The sequence below is a fragment of the Globicephala melas genome, chromosome 20 (assembly GCF_963455315.2).
Source record: "Globicephala melas chromosome 20, mGloMel1.2, whole genome shotgun sequence".
Taxonomy (NCBI): domain Eukaryota; kingdom Metazoa; phylum Chordata; class Mammalia; order Artiodactyla; family Delphinidae; genus Globicephala; species Globicephala melas.
In genome coordinates, this window is record NC_083333.1 from 28,489,284 (window position 1) to 28,509,232 (window position 19,949).

The following is a 19,949-nucleotide window of genomic DNA, read 5'->3' on the forward strand; positions in this document are numbered from 1 at the left end:
CTTAGAAAATCTTCAGTCAAAATGATCGACTCGGGATTCTGGCTCCCCCCGCCCCCATATGCCGGCACTCTAAAGAGAGTAGGAAGGGCTGGAAGGACTTACTGTGAGCAAGACAAAGGGACATCTTCCCAGATGAGGACAGACGGAGCTTCTCCAGCCCCGGCCACACCCCTACAGCGCCACAGACACTGGCACAAGCAGACTGGAGGACCGCCTGCACAGCGGGGCCTCAAACTGGCTTCCTGACGCTGGAGAACATCCCAGCTGCGGCTGCAGCCCAGGTCAGCGTGAGAATGAGGCGAGGGAGATGAAGAACCTTGGACCACAGCCCCGGTGCTGCCAAGCGCACTGGAGAGCGGGACGAGGGTGAGGAAGAGAACGAAGGGCCCCGGCGCTCCCCCAGCCCATTAGGAACACTGACCGGGCCTTCAGGACCAAAATCCAGGACCTCAACCTAAGATCATCTGTGCTGTACCCTCAGAAGGAGGTAGGGAGAGAGGAAAAGAAAGATACCCCTAAATTGCATGGCACAGATGATGAAATGATAAAACTTTCAATTAAAATTTTAAAAGATCAGCTTCCTGAGACTCTCTGACCCAAGTCAAATGCTGGGGGGGAGAAGAGTTCTTATCTCTGAGCATCTTGAAAGCCCCTGCCAACGCTCAAGTCTAAGAGACACATCTGATCTGTCTTCCCACCACCCTCTCCTAACTTCTGGCGATTTCCTCTGTAGCTCACTGGGAAAACAGAGGCACCTCTGAGCCCACAGAGGGTTTCATGCATCTCATGTTTAAGTCACTTTTATTCCTTGCTTTCTGACATTACTTTTTTGACTCCTATTATTGATGCTATAATAGAAATAAAAATGAGTGACGAAGAAAAAATAAAGGGTAAGGAAGGGAAGTGATGAAAATACAATGGCATCTAAAAACTGCAGGTTGGGAACTCTTCAGAAACAGTGCCTCTATCGCTCTTATCAGGCATCGGACACACCCACGTTGCCAGGAAGTCAGGATCCACGTGACGACAGGATCTCGCAACAAGGTTCCCGAGGAGAGAGCTGGGCCCAGACGTGAATGAGGATGTGCAAAGAACGGGCACAGTGTCCAGCATCTTCGCCTTTTAATATAAGATTTGTTTTCATTATTTCTGAGCGCAACATATTTCTTCTAAAAATAGAGCTTTGCTTGTTCTGAAACTTCTTAACTTTCACTGGGAGGTGAAGGGGAGTAAGGCTGCCAACGCTTCCTAGTCACGGACAAACTCTTCAAGGGATTCTGGATGCTCACAGCAAGAATGAGTTCATTTCAAATCCATGGGACTGAAGAAACACGACAGAACATTCCCAGCCCCAATCTGTGCCTGGTGTGGACCCCCACGACCACATTACTGACCAAAGGCTCACATGAGACCAGATGGCAGGGGCCCCTCCTGCAGGGGACAGACACAGGACCCCACACATATTTATCAGAAGACAACAGGGTGCCCTTCTAGCACCCTGGTTAAGAATGGAAGTGTACAAACACACAAGACATAGGAATGCAGGGTTGAGGATGTTAAACTTCTGCCCTGGGCCAATGCAGACCTGGATTTAATATCATGGAAGCTGCTGGGGTTTTCTCACAATACAGATTAAGAGTCAGAATCTCCCCCTGCCCCCAAGGAAAAGCCTGGTTAGCTCCTGAATCCAAAGATGCCCTTGATATATCCAGTGAGGCCACTCTTGGTCTTCTGCTCCAACTTGTCCTCAAGAGGTGGGAAAGCCACATGGTTGAGGGCCAGGTCAAAGAACAAAGGCTTGCATGGGATGGGCTGGAATCCCGGCGGGAAGTGCACGAGGTTGGCTTGCTTGGTGACGAGGGAAGGGTCCAGGCAGAATGTCTCAAACCGTTCGACCAGGGGCTGGAAGTCAAACCAAAAGCAGGAACCCAGATGTTAATCACAGCCCACTGGTGGAACATTCACTATGGGCCGAGCACCCAGTTCAGAGCTCATATGTGCTATCTCACTCGATCCCCACAAACCTCCTATGAGGGGCTATCACGTCCTCGTTTTATAATTGAGAGTCACTGAAATCTAGAGAGGTTGGGAGAGGTGGGCTGGGACTGAGGTATAAGCCTGTCCGATGTCCGAGTCAGAGCTCGTAGCCAGGGCACACAGCAGGTTCCTAACTCCATTTGGGACCATCTAGATGACACCTGACAAATCTCACATAGGCAGCTTTCAGGTCCTGAGTAAAAGAAGGGAGGGAAGTAGGGTGCTCACTTAGAGATCTAGGGTCCTCGTTCTACAAATGAGTACACATTCCTAATAAGTTATGAATCCTTTTTATTCCTCAAAAGCCACAGCCCAGACTCACCTTATTGTCCTTGACTTGAAAAGAGGTCTCTGTTTGGTGGGAATCATTTGTATCTGAAAGTTTCACAGGATTCAGTAAGAACAGGGACTTATAACACACTATAGTCACGAATGGACACCTATCACACGTCTGGGTTCTAAATCCTAACAGCAAAAGTAGCGGATCTGTGGGGAGTTAGCCCTCTCCCTCCTGAGTCCAAACTCAGAGAGAAGCAGTGCAGATAACAGACAACTAACCCCAGAACCAATGTGGTCAGCCCAGCGAAGCAAGCACCTTGAATGCAAGAGACACGGATAGGCAGAACGGACAGCACAACAGCGTTCCTCTAAATTCTTCCACATGACCTAATGCCTCAACGGGGCAGAAGGAATGGCAGGAAAAAACTACTTACAGATTAACCCAAACAGGCCCTTTCAATCTTAAAACAGTGGCATAGGGGGTGGGAGAGAAGAGGAGCAGCAGTGAAGGGGAGTCTGAGAAGACAGGCCGCAGAGAACAGGCAGGCGGCTCACCCAGGATCGCGGCCGCCTGCAGAGAGCACTTTTCCGACCTCACTTGCGTGATGAGCTCTTGCACGTCAGGCAGGTCCTGTAACAATGTGGAAAACGGGGACTCGTGAGCTGGAGTCAGGCCAGAGAAGCGCACCACACTAACCTGAGCTAAGTGACCCCACTGGTATTTTCATGAATTTTAGACTTTTTAAAATGGTCTCCCTATTAAAAGAAACAACACACAAAAACCAGCCTGTTTCAAAGGGAGGAATCTATGCCATGGCTTAAGTAATACTGCCTGGAAATAACAATGACACCAAGGGTAATACTAAGAAGTTAATCATACACTAAATGCAGTATGTGCCAGGCACTGCTCTAAGGAGTTCACAGAACTGTTCACTTCATCTTCGCCATAACCCTGAGACAGTCTGTACTTGCATTTTACAGATGAGAAGACTAAAGCACAGAGGGGCCAAAGAACGTGTCCAGTCACATTCCCAGTGGCAGTAGGGCAGGGCTTCAGAACTAGGACGGCTGGCTCCAGGGCCTAAGCCCCTACCCACTGACCCCTTCTACAAGGGCAATGCCATTCTCTTGCCTCAGCCTCTTACTCGGCAAATTGGGAAAGATCTGACTAGGTCTGGATACTGCTGAATCCCCTACGCCTCTGTTCCCTAACACTTTCCCCTGAAATCAGCCGTCACATTAGGTCAGATGGGCTTTTGTAAAATGCCTCTTACTTCTCTCCGGAGATAAGCCATCCGCACTGGTTTGTCTCCACATTCCAACGACACCCTACCAGATGACACTGCTACACTCGCCAGCCCACCCTCTGCCCACAGCCGCCTCCCACGTACTCCTTCCTATTTCTCTGCCCTCGCCCTCTATCTTCTTCTGTATTCATAGGTGGGTACTATGCAAGTCCCACGGCTGCAGCAAAACCACAAGCTCTCCGAAGGCAGAAACCAGAGTTCTCCTCCACCCCTGAGCCTGGGGCTGTTCCAAGCAGAAACAAGTGCCCCACCAGCAGCCCCTCTCACACTGGCTGTGACAATGTTAGGAACAGTGACCCTAGCCCGCTTTTCTAAACAGTCTCTACTTATAAAATACACATGGATTCCTTGGACCAGTGCTTTAAGAATCTATAACCTCACAGCAGTCCACAAGCTTAAAAAGCTAGCTGCCAGTCAACAATCACTACATCAAACCAGATCAGCATGTAAGCTTTGATGTACACCCAAGTCACCTGCGGGTCTTACCCAAGTCACCTGGGGGTCTTACCCAAGTCACCTGCGGGTCTTACGCAAGTCACCTGGGGGTCTTACCCAAGTCACCTGTGGGTCTTACGCAAGTCACCTGGGGGTCTTACCCAAGTCACCTGGGGGTCTCGCCCAAGTCACCTGCGGGTCTCGCCCAAGTCACCTGCGGGTCTCACCCAAGTCACCTGGGGGTCTTGCCAAAACGTGCTTTTGACTCAGCAGGCCTGGGGTGGGGAACTGAGAACCTGTATTTCTAGCAAACTCCCAAATGCTGCTCCTGCTGGTCCAGGCACACATTGTGTGGAAAGGCTTCACCAGTGGTTTTCAACTTGGCTACACATTAGAATAACTGAGGGGCTTAAAAGATCCCAATGCTCATACCAGATCCCACACCAATTAGAACCAATATCTCTGAGGGTGGAATCTGGACATCCACCTTTTAAAAATCTTCCCAGGCAATTCCAACATGTAGCCGAGTCTGAGAATAGTATTTCAGGGTTGTTTTAACCAGAGGAAGGCTGTCCCTCTTAGTACCCGAGTCCTCTTCGGGCCTGGAATGCTGCCATGAGTTGCACTCCGCAGCTCCTGGGCACTCAGGGATGTACCACATGCCATGGCTGACCAGGCAGGACCAGTCTGGGAAGGCGTGGCAGCCTCACAGCAAAAGTGCTCAGGGCTTGGAAAACAGGAGAGAACAACAGCTCACCTTTAGGCTGTTCTTGAAGGCTCCGGCATCAGAATTCACCTCATCTGCGTACTTCAGGACCCTGTCGTACAGGACAAGGGCTTCGCTCCACTTCTTCACCAGCACATAGGACTGAGCGATGAAGAAACACCTGATGGGGAATGAAAGAGCCACAGTGTTCTTAAGCAAAAATCACCCAAGATCAAGGCTTTCCTTGCTGTTTAGGCTAAATAAATTGTAAAGTTTCTTAACCTCAGGCTCACTGCCTGGGATGGGAGATCCCACCGTTCTCACTGTTCCAGTTTGCCAGCCTAACCTGCAGACTTGTCCCCGAAATTGGAGCCGACAAGGGTAGGTCCAAAGCTGACCCACTGTCTTTTACTTACTGTTGACTCTGCAAAAAAGAGGCAATTCCCAAAAGGCACAGGGAGGAAGCTGGAGACAGGCAGGAAGGTGGGATGCTGCCCAGATATAAATCCCACCCACAACTGCCCACACATCTAGGTCGCAACCATTCACCTCTGCTCATGTCTTTCAAAAACCAAATCCAAAGAAACAAACCTCTTCCTAACAGAAATTACTCTGCTGGGATCAACAGAGCCTGAGCGCTGCTGGCCTTTGACAGGAGCCAGAGAGCGCAGGGGCATGCGGGCCAGAAAAGGAAGGGCAAAAGCACTCAGGGCTCTACTGAGCCATTCTGTCTAGACCCCATGTTGCTACACAGTCCACTCCCAAGTTACAAATAGCACGGTGCATGTAAGAAACTGAGACGCTGAGCTTTCTCCCAACTCAGTTCAGTTTCCCTGAATCAGCTGTTCTAGTTCTGCTAATTGACGCTTTTTCCAACACTTATCCCTTTTCCACTGGGAGGAGGGAGGAAAGGGAAGGGAGAAGACAGGTAATGTATGTGCTTTCCAGCTCCCCCAACCTTTCCAAAGAGCAAAACTGCACTGGAAACTCCCAGCCACAACCTGAAACTTCCCTTGGACACGCTGGGCTAACTGCTCTCTGATCACATACCCAACCTTCCAGGGACATACTCCCAAGGCTTCTAGAACCACGGGATGGTAGAGGGGAGCCCTGTCTGTCCCACAGGAACTTACCTGTAAGCCTTGTAGACCAGAGTTTTAAGGCCTATCTCTTTCTGGAAGGCTCTGTCCTCCTCTAAGCCAGGAAGCTGGAGCAATTCCACCAGATTCTGCACAACAGATGCAACAAGAAAACTCATGAAGAGGAGACCTCGCACTGATCGTCTGACAGAAGACTTGTGAGAATAGACATGGGCAAAACAGAAGAGTCTAGGCTTCAAGTAACGGGAAAAAGTCTGTGACGCGTGACTCAGCAGCAGCCACATCTGGTGTCACCTCCACCCTCCTCTCTGACACTGAAAGCCCACATGTCCTTTCTCTCCCAGTCACACTCCACCTCTTTCAGAGACTTCTAGGACCCTCTCAGCTAGAGGGGATTTCTCCGGCTCTGAACTCTCATTTCAGACAGCCCACTACTGTGGCATCTACACGAATAAGTGCAGATGTGCAGGGGTCTCACAACCTTACTCACTGGTGAGCTCCCATTGGGTCGAGGCAGAGTGGCCTCAGGTCCCAGGATGCTCCACAGCATGCAGGAGACCACCCTGCACAGGGGAAGTGCTCAGTGAATACCTGTGGTTTACAAGTGTTTACACACCAACACGTCTGAATATTGGGCTCACGGATGGCTGAAATGGCATGAAAACAAGACCTCTGTCTTTTTTTTTTTTTTTTGCGGTACGTGGGCCTCTCACTGTTGTAGCCTCTCCCGTTGCGGAGCACAGGCTCCGGACGCGCAGGGTTAGCGGCCATGGCTCACGGGCCCAGCTGCTCCGCGGCATGTGGGATCTTCCCGGACCAGGGCACGAACCCGTGTCCCCTGCATCGGCAGGCGGACTCTCAACCACTGAGCCACGAGGGAAGCCCAAGACCTCTGTCTTTTATCGAGACACTAACAGCTCCTGGCTGTCACAGCCCTTTCGCTATGCAAAGCTCAGTCATTTGTGTCCAACACAAACACAGGACAGGCTCTTGCACTCCCAGCCCTCCAGGGTCACCTGAAGAATGATGTCATAGAGCCGGATCAGGTCCTGGGGCCGGGGGGAGCGCTTGCTGTCGTCCTCCGGCTGCTGCTGCAGCACCGCCTTCTGCAGGCCTTTAGCCATGTTCTCGTTCCGCTTGATTGCTGTTGACAGCTTGATGTAAGTCAGGTAGCTGGAATGGACCACATGTCAGCTCAGGTTATGATGAGGGAAGCTGACGTTCGAGAAGAGCACTGGACCACAAGCTGGGACTGCCCTAGGGGATTATGGGGGTGAGGGGGTGTCATATCGCAGGGCTGTCAGGCCTGGGCCTCAAACTCCAAGGGCCTTCAATTCTGGCTGCTGTTCAGTGGCTAACTGCAGGGGACCAGTAATGAAACCTTATGACAAAATCTGATTTTAGCTTGAATTATATCCTCCATATCTTTATTTTTTTAATTTTTTTTTATTTTTGTGGTACGCGGGCCTCTCGCTGCTGTGGCCTCCCCCGTCGTGGAGCACAGGCTCCGGACGCGCAGGCTCAGCGGCCATGGCTCACGGGCCCAGCCGCTCTGCGGCATGTGGGATCTTCCCGGACCAGGGCACGAACCCGCGTCCCCTGCATCGGCTGGCGGACTCTCAACCACTGCGCCACCAGGGAAGCCCCTCTCTGTATCTTTATTAAAGAGCCAGAGAGCTACTAATTTCAGAGGACACTGCTGGTCCTTAAGATGACTAATGGATGGCAAGCTAGTTCCTGGAACAAGGACCGGTTACCCGCCTGGCCCACACTACGAGGACAGCACACATGCACGGCAGCTGCTCCTGCTCCGCTGATGACCTTCGCTTCTCAGAAAACACTGAGGGACATTCTCTTTGGAGGATTATGCATATTAAATGTGTGTATATACCGGAGACTATGCGTGATGCCTGCTTATTTTAACTGTACCATCTGGAAAGTCCTTTAATATTTGGCGATTAAAAACACGGTAACTAGTTAAGTCTACTTAAGAAGTGTTCAGGCCTCTAGATCCCCATCTTACTGTGGCAGAGGCTGGAGGCATCCTGGGAGAGGGAGGATATAAAAGAGGCCTGGGGACAGGGGATACAGGCACAGCTGAGGTCAGGGGCTCCACAATGAACGAGGGGGGTTAAGAGACTGTCAAGTTCTGAGGGCTGACCTCCTAGCATTCTTCTCCTACTCGGCTTCCAGAATAAGAACAGCCTGATATATGCTGAGGATCTGACCAGCCCAAGATAAAAAACCCTTCAAGATTCTGGAGTCAGGGTCCTCAGTGAAAGCGCAGACCCAGAGCACCTACAGTGAAACCACAGCTGAGGAGCTCCATGCAAAAGCTCCCAACAGACAAGACACAGTCATTAATAGGAGTGGATGAACAAGGATCCAGACACTTAAGGAAAACCTCTAATAAGACAGGAGGGGCCAAGACTGAGAAGGGAAAAAAAGGCAACTTGGAAGAAACGAACTTTGTAGGGAGAAGAAAACTTTAGACAACTATTATTAATTTCAGAAAGATAAGTGAAGACTTTGTGGTTGTGAAGTTAGAATGAGACACTGTTTTAAAATAATATTCAAAGAACACAAATGAGCTCTTAGAAATTAAAATCGGGACTTCCCTGATGGTCCAGTGGTTAGGACTCTGCACTTCCACTGCAGGGGGCACGGATTTGATCCCTGGTCGGGGAACTAGAATCCCACATGCTGTGCGTTGCGGCAAAATAATTAATTAATTAATTAACGTAATGGCATTGGAAATGAGGAAGCCTGTGTAGGAGTCAGATGGGAAGTCAAGAGGGGTCAGGGTGAAGAGTGGGAGTAGAATCGGTGAGAGAAGGCTGTAGGGGAAAGTGGTAAGAAATGCTGAAAGCCAAAAATCAACAAGTAGCAACAAAACGCATGTTATTTAGAGACATGGAGGTAAATACCAAAAGAATTTGTTAAAAGAATTAAAAGTAGGGACTTCCCTGGTGGCACAGTGAGTAAGACTCTATGCTCCCCACGCAGGGGGGATGGGTTCAATCCCTGGTCAGGGAACTAGATCCCACACGCTTGCTGCAACTAAGAGTTCACGTGCCACAACTAAGGAGCCCGCCTGCCGAAATTAGAACCCAGCGCAACCAAATAAATATTAAAAAAAAAAAAAAAAGAATTAAAAGTGGCTGCTGCTGCCTTTTTTTTTTTTTTTTTTTTGCCACATTGCATAGATTGTGGGATCTTAGTTCCCCGACCAAGGATCAAACCCACGTCCCCTGCAGTGGACGCTCGGAGTCTTAACCACTGGACCATCAGGGAATTCCCAAAAGTGGATGCTTCTGAGAAATGGGAGGAAAGGTCATGAGATGGTTTTTTCTAAAGCTCTGTAGAAAAATCAAACTCTCAAAGTAACTATTATTCAGAGGAGTCCAGATACATCTTTATTAAAATACAAGAGTTTTATTAAAATACAAGAGCTACCCGATTCTCGACTTCAATTTACCCCAAAGCTGGTTTCCGATCCTAACTGATTATGATCCTGACACTAGCCACATGTGGAGGTGGGAGAATGGATCCAAGGGCAAGGGGCTTCACAATTTGAAAGTTTCCTGAGCCCTGCTGAAACTCTCTGGGTTTTTCAAGGTTAGGAAGTTGATCAACTGCCTCTGCCTTGTTGTGGCTGTTAACTACCAACATGTCCCCTAACCTCCTGGAGCCTCATCTTTCTCCTTAGGTTGTTGAAGCAGAAGACGGCTAAGGGCCGTTCTGGCTGATACTCTGTGCACCCGAGTCATCTAGCAGTCAATTTGACATTCACATAACACCAAGTCCCCTAAGAATGGAGATTAAGGCAGGGAGAGGAGCTTTTACGGTTTTGCTTTTTTTATAAAAGAGGGGCGGGGGGCACGGGAATGACTGAAAATACAGCCAGGTTCACTAAAAACTTATAAGCAGTGACTAAAGAAATTAAAATTTCAAGGTCACATGGAAAGAGAATCTGAGGAGAAGTGGAATTTTATTTCTCCCCAGGAAGTTCGAAAAATGTCACTCTCCCTCCTTTCTTCTGTGAAACAAAATGATTCACCTCTTAAAAAATTTAAACTTGACAAGGTGATTTAAAAATGCATATGAAAGAGCAAAGGGAGAAAAACAGTCAAGATATGCCTGAGGAGAAACCTAGTGGGGAAAACTTGCTCGACCAGATACCAAGACTTATGATAAAGTTATACTAAATCATTGTGCTGTGTTAGTACACACAAATAAATCAGCAGAGCAGAAGGGAGTCCAGAAAAAAAGAGCGCGCAAGGAGAAAATGGAATGTATTCCTGCAGATCAGTGGGGAAAGGACAGAACAGTCAATAAATCACACACTGGAATAATCCATTATCCTCATGGAAAAAGGTGAAATAGATCCTTACCTCACTCAAAAATAAACTCCAGGTGGAATTAAACTTGAGTTGAAACTGAACTCAAATATAAAAGGGACAATGTAAAACATTCAGAACACAGCAGAGAGTCACTCTAGGAGCTTGGCATGGGAAGGACAGTGGTTAGCTCCAGAAGAGGGGGAGGAATCAGCAAGGGTAGGGCCACAAGGAGCTTCAAAATTATTGGCTGTATTCTAGTTCTTACACTGTATAAAAATTTTAAATTATAAGTATATTAGAATAATATACAAATTCAAAACTCATATGATAAAATGCGAATAGATGCATTCAGATTTTAGTATGTATCAATAAATTATAATGTACATAAACATTATATATACTCTTTTGTTCCAAAGATACATCATACAACGTTAAAAAGTCAAAACATCACAACCCTTACCTGTGCAGGTACTGAAGATTAGATACCTTCCCCGATTCCCCGTCAAGGATATAATCTCTCTGTTTCTGCAGAAAGTGAAAAGGTAAGGATAAAATGGCTGATCCTATCCTTGGCTCTGACCACCTCGATTTTTTATTTTTTCTTAACATCTTTATTGGAGTATAACTGTTTTACAATGGTGTGTTAGTTTCTGCTGTATTACAAAGTGAATCAGCTGTACATACACATAAAACCCCATATCCCCTCCCTCTTGCATCTCCCTCCCTCCCACCCTCCCTATCCCACCCCTCTAGGTTGACCACCTCATTTAATGGTGTGGTTCCCCCAAGTGCCCTGGAATACAGGCACAGACTCTAGTAAGTTAAGGGTCTTCAAATATCAGAGATCTACTGCATATATTCTAGAATGACAGGGTCACTCAGTTGCCACTGGCATCTAAAAACCAGACTTGAATAAGAGGATTCAGAGTAATGGCCAGTAAGGCTTCCTGTCCACTGCGTCCAGTGTCCAGACCCAAAGCATTAAGGCAGACAGTCCGTGGTCCTCGGTTCCATTTTAAGACCTGTGTCTTAGACCCAAGTTCTATGCCTTGTGCTGTTAGCTCTTGTCTTTGTGGCTGGTTGAATAATGGCCTCTAAAGATGTTCACATCCTAACAGGAACCTGTGAAGATGTTACCTTACATGGCAAGACACCTTACAGATGTGATGAAGCTAAGAATCTCTTAATTAGCCTGGATTATCCAGGGGGGGCCAACACAAACATAGACTCCTTATAAGAGGGAGGCAGTAGGGTCAACAACATAGAGAAGATACTGGGACTGAAGCAGAGGACAGACGGGAGAGAAGATGCTATGCTGCTGGCTTTGAAGATGGAGGAAGGGACAACAGGCAAGAAATGCAGGAAAATGCACTCTCTGGAATACTGGAAATGGATTCTCTCCTAGAGCTTCCAAAAGGAATACAGCCCTATAAACCCATTTTAGACTTCCATCCTCCAGGACTGTAAGATAATATACTTGTGTTGTTTTAGCCACTATGTTTGTGGTAATGTTACAGCAGCAACAGGAACACCTTGCTATCACCATATTCATTACATTCTGTGAGGTGTCTGCTGAATTCAGCTGCTGTGAATTCAAAGTGAATGACAGAGGCTGGGGCTCTGTATGTACCTGCTAAATGAATCAAGGGAAGTATAATATATAAAGCCTGCTTATTGGAGGAGGAAACACGCGACTACAGCCCAACATACATTCATTGAATATTTCATACAGAAGGTACCACGGCAGATGATTAAAGAAATATATAGTTACTTTTAATATGCTTATAATCTTAAGAAAAATATAACAAGAAGGTAAATATAAAACAATACACAAAATGTTAAAAGGCTGTGCTTGACTGGGACTTCCCTGGTGGCGTAGTGGTTAAGAATCCACCTGCCAATGCAGGGGACACAGGTTTGAGTCCTGGTCTGGGAAGATTGCACATGCCGTGGAGCAACTAAGCCCATGCACCACAACTTCTGAGCCCGTGCTCTAGAGCCCACGAGCCACAACTTCTGAGCCCATGTGCCACAACTTCTGAGCCCATGTGCCACAACTACTGAAGCCCACATGCCTAGAGCCCTTGCTCCGCAACAAGAGAAGCCACTGCAATGAGAAGCTCGCGCACTGCAACAAAGAGTAGCCCCCGATCGCCGCAACTAGAGAAAGCCCGTGTGCAGCAACGAAGACCCAATGTGGCCAAAATTAAATTAATTAATTAATTTTAAAAAGGCAATGCTTGATTAACTATCAAACAAAAGTTATAGCTGCAAGTATCAGATATTCGGAAAATGGAGAAATGTGGGCGAGGATGGTGTAGGCAGGCTTCTCAGAGACAGTGAGCTATGAGCCACACCTTCAAAGACAGCCAGCGTTTGGACAGGTGAAAAGGGAGTGGAAGAAGCCAAGTGTGAGGAGGGGGGAAAGGACAACAGTGTAAGGAATGCACTGCAGTGGGACAGGCATAAGACAGTGAGTACAAGAGCCTAAGGCAGAAGACTCAGAGGGAAGCAGCCAAGTACAACACTGGAAACAGGCTAGAAACACCCAGCGGAGGCTCATATACCAGCTCAAGGAGTTTGAACTGTATTTGCTAGACACTGTGGTATTTAAGAAGGGTGCACACAGCCCTCAGGGTACGGGTATAAGAAGAAAACTAGAACTTCTATTTATATCTATCTCAATTCTAAAAACTTTATTTTAATACATTTTCTAAATCACAAATTAGTTGAATAATAAGGTATATAATTTATAAATAAATGTTATCAGAGATAAATGCTCAATTTTACTTATGGGGTGCATGATCATAGAAGTTTAGCGACCACCGCTCTAGACCTCAGAGAATCACTGGGCTTTTTCACAAGTAGGCAGTGAAATAGGATCTAGAGAGATTCAGTCTGTTCTTCTGGCAAAAAGGTCTGGAAAACCAAACTGAAACCAAGATAGGAAAAGCAATCAGGAGACTTTTGTGGTAGTCCAGGCACAATATAAAGGGCTTATTAGAAACAGGTGGAATGGACAAGAAGTGAGAGAAATTACAAAGGGAGAATAAACAGGGTTTTTGGTGACAGGGAATAAAGAGACAGAAATGGTTCTGAGGTTTTCAGCCTAGATGGCTGAATGAATCACAGTGATATTATTAGAGAAAGGGAGCACTGGAGAAATCCACCTGGAGATATGAATTTGAGATCAAAGCTTTAACAGGTAATACGTGAAACCATTAGGAGAAACAGGATAGACAAAAGAAATTCTCAACCTGATGGAGCCCAGAAGAGGCTTCTGTTGTTCATTAGCCAATCACCACACCTAAATACAACAGTGGCTAAGAGTCAATGCACTGAGAATGCGACACACAGACTGAAGAGGACCTCAGCCCAGAACAAGAGCCCGTGGCTCAGCTGAGAGTCCTACCTGATCTGGCTTGAGCTCTTCCCGAACGGCCTGGATGGCGTCCCGACACTCACTGAGCATGGATTCAAACAGACGCTCCTTGGTTTCTTCACTTTCAGCCTAAACAAAGGCAGAAGGCAGTAAAAAGATTTTCTTTTGAGTAAGACATAGCACTCTGACAGGAGGAAGGCATAACATCGCTTTGATTCCTCCCATTAAACACAAATACACACAGCAACCAAAAAATGGCCCGAATCGGAGATCATTTCAACTGTTAATATTCTCTATCGTATATGATTTTTCTTATGGTTTTAGTCTTTATTTGTATGGAAATGAGAAATATATACATATATATAAATATAAAGTGAACATACTGAAAAAGTATCTGTATAACTGATCTAAACTGTCAGGCAACAGATGCTTTAATGTTTCCTCTATCATAGAACTTTCTACTATTCTCCTCCAACTCTTCTACCCCTGCTCCCGACCTGCACCTGGCTTCCCTAGAGGGGCCTTATGGACTAGATTTGGGGCACTGCTACCTCATACTGAGGCTCAGCACAGCAGAAGCTTCTTTTCCTTACAAATGTAACCCAACGGACTTGCACATACTGGATTTAAGTCCAAGCAGGTGAGTAACATTACTAATCAATACCCAATCAAAAACATATTTCTCCTAAATGCCATATGAGGTTCTCCTCCTCACGGAAATTCTGCCCTCAGATATTCCATACAGCTATGCTGAGAACATTTTTAGGGCAGATGAGGTTGACAAAGCATAGGGTGTCACCCCTCTGCCAGGCGGCTGGGATAAGGCAAAAAGTGATTCATTAACTGAATACCTGCCAAACCACATTACCATTCTAAAGAATCTGACTGAGCAGGTGGGAATGAACAAAAAGCAAAAAGGAGACGAACTTGTGTTACTTGCAGACCCACCCAGACATTAGAACATCAACATTCTCATGATTATGTTTGACTTTCCACAGAAACTATCATCCAATCTGATCTCTTGACACTCAAGTGACCTCCAAGAAAGCCCCAAAGAAAACCCACTCCTTTAAGAGATGGCTAGGAGTGGCTTAAAGAAAAACCTTTTCTTCTCTTAAGAACGCTTATGTTTTTCCTAGTTTCCAGTGTGGGAAAAAACTTCCTTGTAAATTACCCAATATAAATTGAACATACTTTTCTATTTATAAGTTACTTGACTTTCCTGTTGTTCAGTAACTTAGGAACAAATCAGGGGCACAGCTATTCTATAAACTTATAAAGGCAAACACAGCCACCATTAACTCACTGAAGCCTAGAGTAGTGCTGTCCACTAGAACTTTCTGTGATAATGATGTATCTGCACTGTCCGTTGTAGTCATCGTCAGCTACACGCGGCTGCTGAGCAATCTGACATTTTAATTAATTTAAACAGCTGTGTGTGTTCAAGTGGCTACTGTACTGGACAGTACAGCCCAGCTCTGGAGAAACACACTCACACGAAACACTGTTAATTAAGCATCTCAAGTTAGCAAGATTCTTTACAATCATTTAATCAAACTGGCTAAATTTTTCAAAGTACAGATCCTGTGTAACGGAGCAGCCGCAGAATAAGATATGCGAACAGACCTGGCACTAACCACACACATACCAGAGCCACGTCGTGAGCAGCCCGGATAAACTCCAGCATCAGTTTGATACCATGCAATCCAGCAAACAGGCCACCGACACCCTTTTAAGATGGGGGGGTTCAGCAGTCAGGGCAATGGGTGTATAAGTAAGAAAAGAGTAAATGTGGTTTTACCAGCTACATAGGATCTGTCTCCTTTCCTACAGGGAGGGAATGGCTCAAATAAAAAAATTAAAATGATGTCTAAAATGCTAAACCTCTTTAATGCCATGTATTACCTTCGTTTCCTTTGAGTAAGGAAACCTCTGCATCAAGGTACTGAACATAAGCAAATTTTCCCTCTGCTTCCAGAAAATTCTAAGATCCATTGGGAATCTTACAAAAGTCTTAAACCGCAATGAAGGAAAAAGCCTATCTGAAGGGGAGCACTTCAGTCAATTGTGTTTTCCTAATGGCAGCTGCACTGCACAGTGACGTGGAGACCACTAATCTCCGGAGCAGAACTTCTCCCGGTTCTCTCGGGCTGGACAGAATGTCTCCAAACAGGAAGCCTGAAACGTATCTTGCTACTTACCTGCTTATTCCATAAACCTATCTTGGAGGCTAAGATAATCCTGAAGGGGCAGTGGAACAAGAAACACCTCTCTATGCCTATGCAGAGGGAGGGTCCCTCAGAGTCCACATGCATATGTCTCAAGTTTGCCACTGAACCAACAAGAATGTGCTCCTAAACACAGGGGCAAACCCCCTGCATGAGAATCTGTGGTCTGCCTGGACCTTTCCCAGCTGTGCCTATGACACAGAGAAACCTGAAGCCCAGAAGTAATGTTACTCAGTCCTAATAAACAAACTCGAGATCAATTTTTATAAAACTTCAAATACTCTCGGATGTGCTTTTCCACAGCCTCAAATCACGTCTCAACGCTGACTAAAACCAGCTGCTTGTGTCCTGAGGTAGAGACCCCCAGCTCTTTAAAACAGAGCTCCCAGATGGTTTTCGCTTGTCCACAAATATTGCCGCAAGGTGGTGGTGTGACTAAGAGACAACAAGGCGAGTCTGACCACATTCTCCACCAGACTCGCAGGAGAACCAAGGGGATGGGAACCATGCCTTGCTCGGCCCAGTGAGGTCTAGTGAAAAACACATGGGACTTGAGTAGCAGAGGATAAAAACCTCACTTAAAAATAGATTTTTTTTTTTTTTTAGAGAAAAGGGGAAATGATCTCCCTTCCAGTCAAACATTAAAACATGAGCCATAGCCTGTGGATAAGAATCATGAAACCTGCAGAGACTTTAAAGCTGCCCACCCCCCACCCCACCCAAGAGCTGCCTTACACCCTCAAATCACCACCAGTGACAATTCAGGCAGGACCAAGGACTAACAAAGCAGAACAGAAATAAATTATAAAGTAAGACAATACTAAAGACATGAGGCCCTAAAGCTTGGCTAAAGGAAGGAAGGATTCTGCAGCGGGAGTTCAGCAGCTCATTAAGCCTCAGCTCCAGTTTTTGCAGTTTAATATTATCTCCCTGAATTATTTCTTCCTTGCACGCTTTTCAGTAAACTGCAGTTTTAGTATTTAAACGTCATAAAAACCTCTACAAGCAAGCAAGAAGCTGGGGCTACCAAATTCCTGAACTCCAGCTCCCAGAGGGTGGCAAACACCAACATCAACCAGGTTAGAAAACACTGCAGTGAAAAGCCCTGTCTCTCTCAGGCAGAGTGCTTGGTTTCCAGGGCAGAGAACAACTCGATACAATAAGGAGAACAGGCAAATCATCTGACAGTGGCACCAAGGAGCAAGTAGTTCTTCTGGAGATTAGCCTCAAATGGCCAAAGGGCATTTCCCACATTTAATAACCCACGGTTCATTCAATTCAATACACATTTAATCGGCCACAGTGCTAGCCCTGACATCTCAGGATTCAACTGAACTTTGACACTGCACTTAAATTACTTTATTTACTGGCTTGACGTGGTGGTATATGTGTGATATAGCACATTAGGCACGTAACTGTTTCTAATTTTTTTTTAAAATTTTTATTGGAGTATAGTTGCTTTATAATGTTGTGTTAGTTTCTACTGTACAGCAAAGTGAAACAGCTATACGTATACATATATCCCCTCTTTTTTGGATTTCCTTCCCATTTAGGTCACCACAGAGCATTGAATAGAGTTCCCTGTGCTGTACAGTAGGTTCTCACTAGTTACCTATTTTATACATAGTATCAATAGTGTATATATGTCAATCCCAATCTCCCAATCCATCCCCCCGCACCCTGTTTTAATGTTAAAACCTTAATGGGATTCCTGGGATTAATACACATTTTGTTTGACCTACCAAATTATTTAAAGGTCTCTGATACTCAAGTGATCCTAATGTACGGTAAGATGCTTAAAAACCACAGATAACTGTATTCACAACAAGCACATTAACCAGGCACTTAAAAGATTCTACAAACATTAAAATGATAACGGAATATTGCAAACTCTATGCCAGTAAAATCAACAATTTACATTAAATTAATAAATTCCTTTAAAAAAACAAAATCCAAACTGACACAAGACACAAGATGAAACAGGAAATCCGAATAGCCCTACAACTTGTAAAGGAATAATATTTGTTTAAAACAAGCAAAACCAAATTTTAAAAACCTTCCCACAAAGAAAACTCCAGGACCAATGGTATCACTGGTGAATTATAACAAACATTTAAGGAAAAAAAATACCAGTGTTACATACTCTTTCATAAAATGAGAAGAAGGGAACATCTCCAAATTTGTTTTATTAGGTATGTATAACCCTGACACCAACCCTAAAAAAGACATTACATACAAAACAAGAAAATCATACGCCACTCTTTCTCAGGAAAACAGATGCAAAATTCTTAAAGTATTAACAAACCAAATCCAGCAATGTATAAATAAAAAGTACAACATATTACAACCAAGTGGGTTATCCCAGATACTCAAGGTTGGCTTAAACACTGAAAATTAATCAATGTAATTCACTACGTTAACAGGCTTCAAATATTCTTCCCGCTTCAGCCTTTAAAGATTTGAAACCATCCCTATATGGTTCTTTCCAACCCTTTGATTTCATACACTCCTCAAACACACCACTGTATCTTGCGGGATAACAATTAAAAACTCATACGGAACTTCGCTGGTGGTGCAGTGGTCAAGAAACCGCCTGCTAATGCAGGGGACACGGGTTCGATCCCTGGTCCAGGAAGATCCCACATGCCACGGAGCAGCTAAGCCCATGTACCACAACTACTGAGCCTGCACTCTAGAGCCTGCATGACACAACTACTGAAGCCCACACACTCTAGGGCCCATGCTCTGCAAGAGAAGCCACCGCAATGAGAAGCCGGCGCACTGCAACAAAGAGTAGACCCTGCTCGCTGCAACTAGAGAAAGTCATGGTCAGTCACCTCATCACAGGTTGTTTTCTTAAAGGTTGATTTCTTAAAAACATCTATATTTTGGGACTCCCATGGTGGTCCAGTGGGTAAGACTCCACTCTCCCAATGCAGGGGGCCTGGGTTCGATCCCTGGTTGGGGAACTAGATCCCACATGCCGCAACTAAGAAGTCCACATGATGCAACTAAAGATCCTTCATGCCACAACTAAGACACGGCACAGCCAAAATAAATAAAGAAAAATTTTTAAAAATTTATATTTTATAAATGTTAAGCATGAACAACTTTTTAAAGTTACTTAATAAATGTTATCTTTTCTTGTCCTTTGTCTGATGTATGTCTGTGGCCCCATTCCTAAGAAGTCCCTATTTTATTTGCCCCTACTGACCTCCCTTGCCCCCTATTCTATCCAGAATTTCTGCCCCACTGTCACTGCCTGATGCCTGGCACAGAACTGTAGCAGTTCTTTTCTTCCAGCATGTACCGCTTTAAAACAAGAGTTAACCCAGTTGCATGATCTAAATGGTTGCTATCAGCCCTAGTCCAGAAGAGAGACCTCTATACCCTAAATGCCAATGAAATGTTCTCAGAAAAAGTTTAGTCTTTTAGATTAATGAAAACTCAACTTTCTGGTATTGTTCTAGTCTTCTGTCTTTCAAGGAAATAAAGGGTAAGTAAGAGGCAATATGTAATACAGACAAAAGGCACAAAGAAATCCTTCAGTTGTTGAAAGCTGTCCCCAACCCAAAGGAGCCATTTTGGAACAAGTCACTGAAAGGTTTGGATGCTTAAGACAACTCATCAGCACAACTAAGAAAGCACCTCATACAAATATCACTCCGGGTGCAGTAGCTTGCTGTGAAGTCTCACGAAATGCCACTGGTCCCTGCTGAGGCTGGAGACACAGGGAGCAGCCTGGTTTTTTCTCAGACGTTCTTCACCTAATATGGAGAAGGAGCTCTAAAAAAATGCCTCAATCACTGCCTACTTCATACAAACCAAGATCACCAGGATCTCTCATCTTTTGGAACTCACTTGGTTGTGCACACTCACAAACAGGTAAGAATTATCTCAGCAGGAGCATCAGGCAGTATGGCTTTGCATGAATACTGCATATATACCACACATAGAACAAGATGTTCTGGTTTAGCTGTCTTTAAAAGGCCCAGGAACAAGACGTGGCCCTTTAGGGCTAGAAGGCTAGGACAAGAGGTCAGACAGACACAAGGGACATAACAGTCATGCTGCTGCACCACCTGCTGGGCCGAATGTAACCCCTGACTTTAAGCAGACCCTTGTTGCTCCC

The 19,949-nt window shown here is 45.6% G+C and overlaps 1 protein-coding gene across 2 annotated transcripts in view; it reads right to left on the minus strand.

Annotated features, from left to right (window-relative positions):
* Nucleotides 1-784: 784 nt before the first annotated feature.
* The window catches only part of SRP68 (signal recognition particle 68), a 30,017-nt gene continuing 10,852 nt past the window's right edge, over nt 785-19,949 (minus strand). For both annotated transcript variants that reach the window (XM_070044568.1, XM_030837739.3), the window contains 8 exons: nt 13,620-13,718; nt 10,668-10,732; nt 6,881-7,037; nt 5,898-5,992; nt 4,816-4,945; nt 2,872-2,947; nt 2,360-2,412; nt 785-1,902 (listed from right to left, as the gene is read on the minus strand). In XM_070044568.1, the coding sequence (XP_069900669.1) occupies nt 1,675-1,902; nt 2,360-2,412; nt 2,872-2,947; nt 4,816-4,945; nt 5,898-5,992; nt 6,881-7,037; nt 10,668-10,732; nt 13,620-13,718 (903 nt within the window). In that variant the 3' untranslated portion in view covers nt 785-1,674. The remainder of the gene's footprint in view (nt 1,903-2,359; nt 2,413-2,871; nt 2,948-4,815; nt 4,946-5,897; nt 5,993-6,880; nt 7,038-10,667; nt 10,733-13,619; nt 13,719-19,949) is intronic.